The 12,561-nt window shown below is 43.8% G+C and overlaps 1 protein-coding gene across 2 annotated transcripts in view; it reads left to right on the top strand.

Moving 5' to 3' along the window:
- Nucleotides 1-12,561, top strand: part of LOC111969515 (leucine-rich repeat-containing protein 49) — a 90,530-nt gene that overhangs the window by 62,296 nt on the left and 15,673 nt on the right. For both annotated transcript variants that reach the window (XM_023995696.1, XM_070445466.1), the window contains 6 exons: nucleotides 176-237; nucleotides 4,028-4,175; nucleotides 5,859-5,942; nucleotides 8,615-8,692; nucleotides 8,903-9,081; nucleotides 9,198-9,293. In XM_023995696.1, the coding sequence (XP_023851464.1) occupies nucleotides 176-237; nucleotides 4,028-4,175; nucleotides 5,859-5,942; nucleotides 8,615-8,692; nucleotides 8,903-9,081; nucleotides 9,198-9,293 (647 nt within the window). The remainder of the gene's footprint in view (nucleotides 1-175; nucleotides 238-4,027; nucleotides 4,176-5,858; nucleotides 5,943-8,614; nucleotides 8,693-8,902; nucleotides 9,082-9,197; nucleotides 9,294-12,561) is intronic.

Consider the following 12,561-nt stretch of genomic DNA (forward strand, 5'->3'; position numbering starts at 1 on the left):
GGGCGGATGGGTCTGTATGCCGGAGCTGGGAGCTGCAAGGTGACTGAGGGAATGGAGAGGGATGGGAAGGTCTGAGCCGTGACTGTGCAGTGCCCCACCGCTACCACAACTCAAACCGCTCTAGAGCCCCCTCTCCTCTCTTCATCCCCCTCTTTCTCTCCCTCTCTTTGTCTAGACAGAGGTGGACCAGCTGCCCTGCCTTCAGCGCCTCTTTCTCAGCTGCAACAGCATTACCAGGTAAGATCTGCTGCTACTGCTGCTACTGCTTAACCCTCTCCTCTCCACAGATCTCAGTGCTGGCAGGTTCCCCTCCCAGGCAGCTCCCTATAGCTCAGCGCTAGGCCTGGCCTCTGCTGCAGAGGAGGACCCATACTGCCTGGTCTCTCTCTCTCTGAGCACACACTGAATGACTGCTGAGGTGGGCAGTCTCTCCCTTTCCCAGTGGCTAATAACCTACTGTACTGCTGGGGTGGGCAGTCTCTCCCTACCCCAGTGACTAACAAACTACTATACTGCTGGGTTGCTAAGAGATGGTGTGTCGGCGTGTCTCATGAATGGAAAGTCTGTTTTGTTACTGTGGAGAGAGTGTTTTCAAACCCCTGTTCTTTTTTCCTTGTGTGGTTTTTGGCTTTGCCTTTTYCCTCCCTTAGCCTTATATAAACAGTGGAGTTGTCATTGAGTTCAGTCAGGAGGACAGAGGCTGAATTCTGAACTAGCACTGTCTCTGCCTGTGAAAACGGTGAAATCCTGATTTAATAAGACAGTGTTGCCAGTCCAGAGGGCCACAGTTGACTTCTGATGTGATTCATTTCTCATGGCAGCTCTTGCTAGCCCACTCTGTTTTAGGCAGTAAATAAATAATTTAAACCCTGCCTTGCCCAAACATAAAGCTTATATACAGTTGAAGTCGGAAGTTTACATACACTMAGGTTGGAGTCATTAAAACTTGTTTTTCAACCACTCCACAAATTTCTTGTTAACAAACTATAGTTTTGGCAAGGCGGTCTAGACATAATTGTGAATGAACCAAGTATTTTTCCAACAATTGGTACAGACAGATATTTCACTTATACTTCAATGTATCACAATTCAGTGGGTCAGAGTTTACATACACTAAGTTGACTGTGCTTTAAACAGCTTGGAAAATTCCACGAAAATGATGTCATGATTTTAGAAGCTTCAGCTAGGCTAATTGACATCATTTGAGTCAATTAGAGGTGTCCATGTGGATGTATTTCAAGGCTACCTTCAAACTCAGTAACTCTTTGCTTGATTGACATCATGGGAAAATTAAAAGAAATCAGCCAAGACCTCAGAAATTGGACCTTCATTAGTCTGGTTCATCCTTGGGAGCCATTTCCAAACGCCTGAAGGTACCACGTTCATCTGTACAAACAACAGTACGCAAGTATAAACACCATGGGCCACGCAACGTCATACCGCTCAGGAAGGAGATGCGTTTGGTCCTAGAGATGAACGTACTTTGGTGTGAAAAGTGCAAATCAATCCCAGAACAACAGCAAAGGACTTTGTGAAGATGCTGGAGGAAACAGTACAAAAGTATCATATCCACAGTAAACAAGTCCTATATTGACATAACTTGAAGTCACTCAGCAAGGAAGAAGCCACTGCTCCAAAACCACCATAAAAAGCCAGACTACATTTTGAAACTGCACATGGGGACAAAGATGGTACTTTTTGGAGCAATGTCCTCTGTCTGATGAAACAAAAATAGAACTGTTGGCCATGACCATCTTATGTTTGGAGGAAAAAGGGTGGCTTGCAAGCAGAAAAACACATTCCAACCCTGACGCACGGGGTGGCAGCATCATGTTGTGGGGTGCTTTTCTGCACAGGAGACTGGTGCACTTCACAAAATAGATGGCATCATGAGGAAGGAAAATGATGTGGATATATTGAAGCAATCTCAAGACATCAGTCAGGAAGTTAAAGCTTTTGCAAAAGGGTCTTCCAAGTGGGACAATGACCCCACGCATATTCCAAAGTTGTTGGCAAAATGGCTTAAAGACAACAAAGTCAAGGTATTGTAGTGGCCATCACAAAGCCATGACCTCAATCATATAGACATTTGTGGGCAGAACTGAAAAAAACACGTGCGAGCAAGGAGGCCTACAAACCTGACTCAGTTACACCAGCTCTGTCAGGAGGAATGGGCCAAAATTCTCCCAATTTATTGTGGAAGCTTGTGAAGGCTACCCGAACGTTTGACCCAAGTTAAGCAATTTAAAGGCAATGCTGCCAATACTAATTGCGTGTATGTAAACTTCTGACCCACTGGGATTGTGAAAGAAAGAAATTAAATTAAAGCTAAATAAATATTCTCTCTACTATTATTTCTGACATTTCACATTCTTAAAATAAAGTGGTGATCCTAACTGACCTAAGAAGGGAATTTTACTATGAGTTAAATGTCAGGAATTCTGAAATTAGGCCGATCAGAAGTCCTCTCTGCAAACAGTGCCCAGAACACTATTTATATCACATTTGTGGTGAACCTACTGTTACATTACATTTCCATTTTTGTCATTGAGCAGACTTCTTATTCAGAGGATTTACAGGAGCATTAGGATTAGGTGTCTTGCTCAAGGGCACTAGACCGATTATTTCACCTAGTCAGCTCAGGGATTTGAACCAGCGACCATCGTTCAGTGGCCCAACGTTCCTAACCGCTAGGTCACCTGCACCCTAGTTATGCTTGGCTACCTACCACCCTGTTTAGCCTAGTTATTGTCTTCCCATCTAAACTCTGTTCACCAGCCCCAGGCCATGTCTGTTGTTTCAATGCCCTCTCCACTGCAGTCCCAGCCCAATTAGCACGTTTCCATGTTTTCTTTTTGTTGAGTTCTGGCCCTGGGTATTCAAAAAGGTCTTAGGGTAGGGAGCTAATATTGAATCCATTTTGCCATAATAAGATTATATGGACTAGGGGGACCTGATCCTAGATCAGCATTCCTAATCTGAGACTCTTGTGAATACGGGCCCTGTTCCTGGTGGTAGTGTCGACCTATGGTATATATGGTAATTCAACAAAAATTGAGGTTGGGGGATTTCTAAGTGAATTACTCATTATATTAACAATAGTTGCATCAGCGCCTGGTATGGCAACAGTCGGCATCTGACCGTAAGGCGCTACAGAGGGTAGTGCGTACAGGCAGTACATCACTGGGGCCAAGCTTCCTGCCATCCAGGACCTAATATATTTTTTTATTTAACCTTTATTTAGCTAGGCTTGTCAGTTAAGAACAAATTCCTATTAATCATGACGGCCTACACCGCCCAAACACGGACGACACTGGGCCAATTGTGCGCCGCCCTATGGGACTCCCAATCACGACGGTTGTGATACAACCTGGATTCGAACCAAGGTGTCTTGTAGCCTAGACGACCTCTAGCACTGCAAATGCAGTGCTTAACACTGTGCACCCAGCCCAAATGTCTGAAGAAAGACCAAAAAATTGTCAAAGACTCCAGTCACCCAAGTCATAGACTGTTCTCTCAGCTACCGCACAGCAAGCGGTACCGGAGTGCCAAATCTAGGTCCAAAAGGCTCCTTAACAGCTTCTACCCCCCCACTACCCGAACTACCCAAACTATTTTGCTTGACACCCCCACTTTTGTTTGTACACTGCTGCTACTCGCTGTTTATTATTAATGCATAGTCACTTTACCCCTACGTACACATACAAATTAACTTGACTAACCTGTACCCCTGCACATTGACTCGGTACCGGTACCCCGTGTATATATAGCCACATTATTGTTATTTTATTGTGTTACTTAAACATTTTTTTTACTTTAGTTTATTTAGTAAATATTTTCTTAACTCTATTTTCTTAAAACTGCATTGTTGGTTAAGTGCTTGTAAGTAAGCATTTTACGGTAAAGTCTACACCTGTTGTATTTGGCGCATGTGACAAACAAAATTTGGTTTGATTTGATATAGTATTTYTCCCATTGATAGTTGTTAATGACCTGTGTGGTGTGTGTTTTCTCACTCTGTGTGTAGTTTTGATGAGCTAGCCTGCCTGAGAGAGTCTTGCTCCCTTTCTGAGCTCACCCTGGATGGGAACCCAGTAGCCCTGGAGACATGGTACAAGCAGGCCGCCCTGCGCTGTGTGCTTCAACTCAGACAGCTGGACATGAAACGTGTCACGGTAAGACATACGCTCGGTGGGTGTGTGTGTCTGTATTCTTGTATGTGGTTGAGTTTGCGTGGCTGTGGTTGTGTTTTTGTGTGTATTTTCAGTAGTCATGCAAGGCATAACAACACATTGGCTTGTAAATACTGCATTTTGGCCTTGGCTTGTAAATACTGCAAGGATTCTGTAAAGCAACACTTGACACTACCACATGCTTGATATCCATAGGCATAAAAGCAGAATTGCCTGTCAAACATGATGTCATTGTATTCACAATACATACGTGACACTTGAGTTCAGAGGTTCATGCATTTGAAAGCTGTTAAGCAGGCAGGCAACACCCAGGTCTGAGCTTGTAGGCTACATGAACCCTGAGGTACCACACACACACCTTGCCCTTAGAATATGGAGGAATGGCCCTGCAGCCAATAGGATGGGCAAGTCCTCCTGAGATCAGAATCACAATCTGATTTGTACAACTTTCCACAGATGAGCACTGACTGGTAGTAACATAGTTTGAGATATAACATACTTGCTGTCAGTGCCAAGGCAGGCAGATATAATGTATGAGTAAAATAAGGGTTAAAGCTGGCTGCAGATGTGGAGGAGCTGAACTCCTCTTGCTTTGAGCCAGAATAGAATCAATAGATGCCAGGAAACGGTTACCGTTGCTCCTTGTGGGATATCTGTGTCAACACAACAGACTGGATTTGTTCAGGGGGAAATTAACAGTGTTAATGACCAAAGATTTTCAGCGTTATTTCACCTGATGTTCTAGTCTACTAATTAGTGGGAAAGGATGACAATGCATTATTGATACTATTACAKATAGCCTAYTTGTGACAGCACTTAAGGTCCMCTYCTCAAACTGATTTGAGCCCTTATTGCCTGGAACTTCCTTCCATCTCATATTGCTCAAATAAACAGCAAACCTGGTTTAAGAAAACAGATAAAGCAACACCTCGCGGCACAACGCCTCTCCTCTATTTGACCTAGATAGTTTGTGTATGCATTGATATGTAGGCTACGTGTGCCTTTAAAAAAATGTATGTAGCTCTGTCCTTGAGCTGTTCTTGTCTATTGATGTTCTGTATTATGTCATTCTGTATTATGTTTCATGTTTTGTGTGGACCCCAGGAAGAGTAGCTGCTGCTTTTGCAGCAGCTAATAGGGATCCTAATAAAATACAAAAATACAACATTTCACATACTGATTTAACTTTTTTATTACAAAGTATTTTTGATAAAAGACCTTCCCTTATAGCAAACACATTTTGCAAAGGGTATGAAAGATAGCGCTTTGATTCTGGAGCCATTGCAGCATTTTCAGTGAACCATATCAAGGAATCCTTTCTCAGCCGAATCGTCACAGAGTAGCCTGCGCTAAACATCCCCTAGAGCTCAGCTGGCAGTCTCAGATTGTGTCTGCTGGTGCATTGCATGCCGGGAGCTCTGCCTGGCACACCCAAACAGCTGGGCTCAGTTCAGATGAGGCTGCAGCCGAATATCAGACAGACAGATAATCCTGTGATGCAGCAGGAGATGCTGCCTCTCCAACTGGTCCTTCCTGCAGAGGGAAAACCTGCAGCTGACATAACATACATTATTCTGACTGTGCCTCTGTCTCATGTTGAATAATTCAGTCTCGTCCATGAATGGAGCGACACCCTGATTGTGTTATTGACCCTCTTTTCTGCAGGAGGAGGAGAGACGTATGGCCTGCGTCACGGCCCGGAAGGAGGATGAGAAGAAGAGGGAGAGTCACAAGCAGGCCATGCACAAGGTACCTGACTTTCCTTATGTTGACTCTCTGTCCATATTTGTGTTTAACATACTGTACTATACTGTTACTATCGCAGCTATCTCGCCATGTTGACTGACCAATATATTCTTCTGCTCTGACATCAAACTGATGTTAGCTGGTAGATTGTCACATAAGAGGCAAAATTCCACAATGATAAAATAGAATCCAAATAATGTCACAGGTCAGTGATACGGACTGAGCAGACTAGCTGGTGAGAGTTTCAGTCATTACCCAAATATTTCAAATATTTTGTGCCTTTTAATGTGTTATATAAGCTTTTCTGACGGATGCATGTCAACAACATAATTAAGCCATACAGATGTACTTTGTGGAAAGTGCTTATTTGGACAATAACCAAACTCCTTGGCCCTCAATGCTGTTTGTTAAAACGTTTTTACCTCCCAAACATTTCCTGTTTATTCATATGAAGAGCCAAAACTAGTCAAAATATGAACATGCTTATCGTCTGCTAGCCATTAAGGTTTATAATGAGTACAATAGGATGTTAGGTGTGCTTTTGTTTAAACTCATTYCACATGTAACATACACTGCATAACCCCTTGTAGACAGTGGATGAGGATGACTAATGTTGTGGGAGTTAGACTATAAGTGCATTGTTTAAGGAGAGGGCAGTTTTTGATGTTGAACAATGTATCAAATCATGTATATCAACATGTATGATATGCTGTCATATGTCTGTAAGCAATTTCTGTTGATGCTGAGGTACCGGTAAGCAGTTATCTCAGATGATACCTAAAGCCCTCTGAGGGTTGCTCCTCAATGGCCACTAATTCTTAACTACTTGAAATGCACTCTGGTGTTCGCTTGTCATGTAAAGAGGAGTCATCTGCATTTCATTAACCGCCCAACCATGAGTTGATCAATGGGAGCATTTATGTAGCTTGGCTTGGTGTCTTCTGTTTAAAAAAAAAGAAGTTTAAAATGTTTACATTTTGACAGTTACGTTTCCAAGGGGGCTAAAATAACAGTGACTGTTGCTACAATTCTCAAAGTTTTTCAATCCACTTCAATAGTCATTTGTCTTTTTTCTCCATTATCTTTTCCCTAAGTGTTCCTCACAATAACTGTTCTAACTACAGGGTTTCTAAGTGCTCAGTTCCTCTTGTAGAATATCAGATCCCACCAACCTTTGTTTGAGGCTGGTTATGATTTCAGTTCAAATGACCAAAACATGCTTGTTCAATCATTGTGTATCTGTACTTTACTGTAGGTGTTAGAGAATGCATACTGTACTGTATCTATACTGAACAAAAATATAAACGCAACAATTTCTACGATTTAACTGAATTACAATTCATATAAGGAAATCAGTCAATTTAAATAAATTCATTAGACCCTAATCTATGGATTTCACATGACTGGGCAGGGGCGCAACCATGGGTGGGCCTGTGAGGGCATAGGCCCACCCACTGGGGAGCCAGGCCCAGCCAATCAGAATGAGTTTTTCCCCAGAAAATGCCTTTATTACAGACAGAAATACTCCTCCGTTTCTTTATCTGTCCGACCGGCTGGTCTCAGCCGAATGTGGAGGTCCTGGCCTGGCGTGGTTAAACGTGGTCAGCAGTTGTGAGGCCGGTTGGATGTACTGACACATTCTCTAAAACGACGCTAGAGATGGCTTATGGTAGAGAAATGAACATCAATTCTCTGGCAACAGCTCTGGTGGACATTCCTGCAGTCAGCATGTCAATTGCATGCTCCCTCAAAACTTAAGACATCTGTTGCATTGTGTTGTGTGACAAAACTGCACATTTTACAGCGACCTTTTATTGTCCCTAGCATAAGGTGCACYTGTGTAATGATCATGCTGTTTAATCAGCTTCTTGATATGCCACACCTGTCAGGTGGATGGATTATCTTGGCAAAGGAGAAATGCTCACTAACAGGGATGTWAACAAATTTGAGAGAAATAAGCTTTTTGTGCATATGGAACATTTCTGGGATCTTTTATTTCAGATCATGAAACATGGGACCAACACTTTACATGTTGCGTTTATATTTTTGTTCATTATATACTGTATTGATGTGTGTATTCCTGCCATCCTGCTGCATTGACTGATCCATACTGAGAGATCAGAAAGGGTTCTGAAGGAAGTTTAATTGCCTCTGTGTAATCCAATTGAGCTAGTTGAGGAAAAATGTATAAATGAAATGCTCTGTGAGGGTTCATGTAGTCTCAGAATGATCGACTATCTATCCTGTTTGCCAGCCGTCCCCTGTGTGTGGGAGTGGAGCATTCCATTCCATACCTGTGCGTATCAAAACTGAACTAAATAAAGGCAACAACAAAAAAATGAAATCAAAGAGAGAGAGAGAGCTGCATTCTTCCTTGCTGCAGGGTGGGGATGGCACAGAAGTACTGCTGCTTCCTCTGCTACAGTCAACACGGATTCTGCTGCTGCAGTAATGCTAAGACAGTTGTTGAGAGATATGGGGCATATACAGTACAGCACACACAAATTGTACCTTGTTATTACAGACAAAGCCTTTGTAACTGTAACTGAGACTAGGTATTGGTAAGATAGGCATGTTTGTAAGTAATGTAAGCTAAGTGACAGTCTATCAGTTAGAATAACATTTGAAGTTTTCTTTTTTGAAGATAAACAGTACATGTGTATTTGTGTTGATAGAGTCCTGCTCATGTTGCGCCTCAGCAGTTCTACACTCAACTTGGACTCAAGTCTCAGGACTCCTCAGTGACAAGCAAGGTAGGTGGAATGTCTTTGTCTTTGTCTGTAGCAGGAGAGAGATTTCAGTTTCATAATATCATCCTGTCCTCTGTGTGCCCTTCTGAGGACCAATACCAACTGAACCCTCCTCTGTTCCCTGTGTGCGCACGTGTGTGTGTGTGTGTGCATGCATGTGTGCGCGTGTGATCGTGTGTGTGCCTGTCTGCGTGCGTTTATGTGTGTGTGCAGGAGAAGCGGCGTTTGGCCATCCGTAATGCAGCACTGCAGTGGGAGGGGGTCAGGGCCTGCCTGGAGCTCCCGGCTCAGAACGGAGCCAAGGAGGAAATCAGCCCTGAGGCAAGCCCCGCCCACAGTCCCGCCCAGACCAATGGCCTTGCACTGGAACCTTCTCCGGATGAGCAGCTCAGGTAACGTTAGGGGGGAGGGGCCGTGCATAGGGGTGGAACTTTGGGCTCTGGAAGACAGTAGTTATAGTTGCAGGACTGTTATAAAGGTATACATAATATGTTTTCTGTTCTGCCAGACGGGTGAGTCCGCTGTCGGCTCCGGACAGGCCAACAGGGGGCAGTGAGACCCGGATACGCTCCACCAGTCGCCCCAACAGTCCTCGAGACCCCAAGTTGGTACTACACCACACCCAGGAATACATACACATCACAGGAGGTTGGTGGCAACTTAATTGGGGAGGACGGGCTTGTGGTAATGGCTGGAATGGCATTGGTGGAAGGGTATCAAATACATCAATCACATGGTTTCCATGTGTTTGATGCCATTCCATTTGCTCCGTTCCAGCCATTATTATGAGCCGTCCTCCCCTCAGCAGCCTCCACTGATACGCATGCTCACAGGGGATAGGATATTGGAATGTAAACATTCTTCCAATGCAAGAAAACATGGTCCCGTTATAATTGTTCACACATTATAATTATTTCAAGTTTAGCCAATAAAACTGTATGGATGGAGCACATTTGAGGATTTTGTTTCATTCTCRTGGGTTCCGTATGTGTCAGATGACTGGTGGCACAATAACTGGGGAGGACGGTTCGTTGTAATGGCTGGAACGGAATTAATGGAATAATATCAAACACATCAAACACATGGTTTCTATATGTTTTAATACCATTCCATTCACTCCATACCAGCCATTATTATGAGCCGTCCTCCCTTCACCAGCCTCTTGTGGTCTGTCTACACTATAAACTAGCATACAAAAGGATATCCCTCATCTATAACGGTTCTCTCCATAGAGACATGGTTCCCTCTGCTTTACACACTCAACATTTCACCCTCTAACACTCGTTAGTCTTTACACTGATGATTTTCACAAAACTACACAGGGCCCCATTATTTAGCTAGCTAACTTTATTGTGAGGGTTAGAGGGTGAGACCTTCACTCTGTGTCATGGCCTTGTTCTCCATATGGCCATTCCCCCAGCCTGGCCTGATCTGACCAGGCTTAGCCCCCGTGCTGCAGTCCCTAACTTTTCTCCTGGAGGGACTGTATACCAGGCCTGTGAGTTATAAGGGGTCAGGCTGAGATGGGCACTGTGGCTGTGTCAACCACTATTATTACATGTTACTTTCTTGCTCCAGGATATGAAAATGTCCCAGAAGCGCAATCCTTCATGGCCATAATTCCCTTATAGCAGTTTGTGTCGCAAAAGGGGCCAAGGCTAGGGCTCAAGTGATTCACCATACGGTGTGATGTGGTCTGCTTATGTGTAACCTTAACCYGTTTTTATTGTTGTGCACAATTGTCCAATAGGATAAAAGAGAAGAACCATTTTATGGTGTTTTACATCTATAACCTCTGTAAAAACCTTACTGTCCTTTGTCTAAGTGCAGTTTGTCAGCTCTCTGTCTGTTTTATGTAGTTGATGTATGTTTGTGATGCTTGGTATTCATGTCACGGCTGTTGAAAGGAGCGGACCAAGGTGCAGCGTGGTGAGTGTACATTTTCTCTTTATTAACTCAAATGACGCCGACAAAACAATAAACAATACAAAACAAACCGMGATGATCAAAGGSAATGTGCCCTAAACAAAGTCAACTTCCCACAAACACAGGTGGAAAAAAGAGCTACCTAAGTATGGTTCCCAATCAGAGACAACGATAGACAGCTGTCCCTGATTGAGAACCATACCCGGCCAAAACATAGAAATAGAAAATCATAGAAACACAAAACATAGAATGCCCACCCCAACTCACACCCTGACCAAACCAAAATAGAGACATAAAAAGGATCTCTAAGGTCAGAGTGTGACAATTCACTCCTTTGGGTGTCTTACAGTAGATATCTTACAGTAAATATGCCCATGGGAATATTCCTATTCCTGAAAGTATAAAAGAGGAGATGATAGATGGACTGAGCAGTGATTTATAGATGTGATGTTCTACAGGTATGACCCGCTGTCACCCCAACGTAAGGGATTACCAGCCTCTGTGGAGGTGTGAATTTGTGAAAGCTCCATGAAGTTAACAATCAATGCATGAATTATTTGCTTTCTCTCTGGATTGATAGTCTGTCCTGGTCCGGTATATTCCTCCTTAATCCTCAAAGACAGACYGGGTTCTTCATTCCCACACGCTGGGCAGAGCTGCAGAGCTGGGCCTGTCTCTCTCTGTCCTCCACATCTGGTTCTGCTCTGGGACCGGGGAGGGGAGCAGGGGGACCCCCTGGTGTGGGGGGTTTTCCTCTCTGAGAGATGGGGTGTCTGGATGCTGCACTCTGCTCTGTCCCCACATCGCTTCTGAGAAAAAATAACAGCTGGCGTCCGCATAATTAGATCCATTAGCTGTGGATATGCTATTTGTTGTTCCCTGGGTGGGACCGGCAATGTTCACATTCATCACAAAAAAATCAGCATGGGATAGTTCACACGTTACTGCTGCTGCCGTATGAAGACACATGGATCATCGTCTTTGTAAGAGCATGTGAGAGAGGACCAGCTAAAGTCCTGCTGAATAATTAACAACCACATTAACATGAATAGATGTGATGGAGCAATCTGCAAGTTAGTTGAATCGTTTGATTTCACTTCCCTTGAGAAACTAGCTTAAAGGAATGTGCCCAGTGAAAGTCATGCACCTCGTAACTTCAGAACACTTGTCACACAGAGGCATGAACCTTGGCTAACCTTGTGCAATTATACCTAGTTGGCTAGAATTGGTGTATTTATGCTGTAAGTGTTTATCAGTATAGTCAATGGCCTTTTCAAGCTCCCCTTTCCACATCAAGCTGGAGTGGTAGATGATATGTGTTGACTGAAATGGGCCCCTGCCCCTCAGCAGGTAAAAGGAAACATATGTTGTCATCTCTGTTTGGCATTAGCAGCCCGACCCGAGCTGGAGAAAAATTAAGACAGGAGCAAATGTTGACAGTGCGTTTAGAATTCGAGGAAGGAGGGAACCCCTTTTAGTATGTTAGGATGAGAGATGGAGTAGGAGAATGGTTGTCTGAGTGCTTAGCAAATTTTGTGTGTGTGTGAATGTCTGTCCGTGAGTGTGTGTGTTAGTGTACGTGCGTGCGTGCAGAAACAAGCTTGCGTTTGTGTGTGTGTGTGTGTGTCCATCTGTCCGTCCGACTGCTGGATAGTAGCCTCTGTTTTATATTCCTTTGTGAGCAGACTAGAGGAAGATTTATTCGTTCTCTGTTCCCTTGAGATATGACAGGAGGGAAGAGTTATTACCCAGAAATCCAATATTGGGGCTGGCCAGAGAGTTGGAGGGGAGACATCAGTGCCCACATGCTATGTATATATTCATTAATACAGAGGCACGCTGGGTCTCCAAGCAGGTGGAGGGGCAAGCACATCCATCTTCAAGTTCTACTTATGATGGGAGAAGGAAGTCTGGGAAAGAGCGAGAGAATCTGGTGCCACCACCAC

Source organism: Salvelinus sp. IW2-2015, linkage group LG10 (assembly GCF_002910315.2).
Source record: "Salvelinus sp. IW2-2015 linkage group LG10, ASM291031v2, whole genome shotgun sequence".
Lineage (NCBI taxonomy): Eukaryota > Metazoa > Chordata > Actinopteri > Salmoniformes > Salmonidae > Salvelinus > Salvelinus sp. IW2-2015.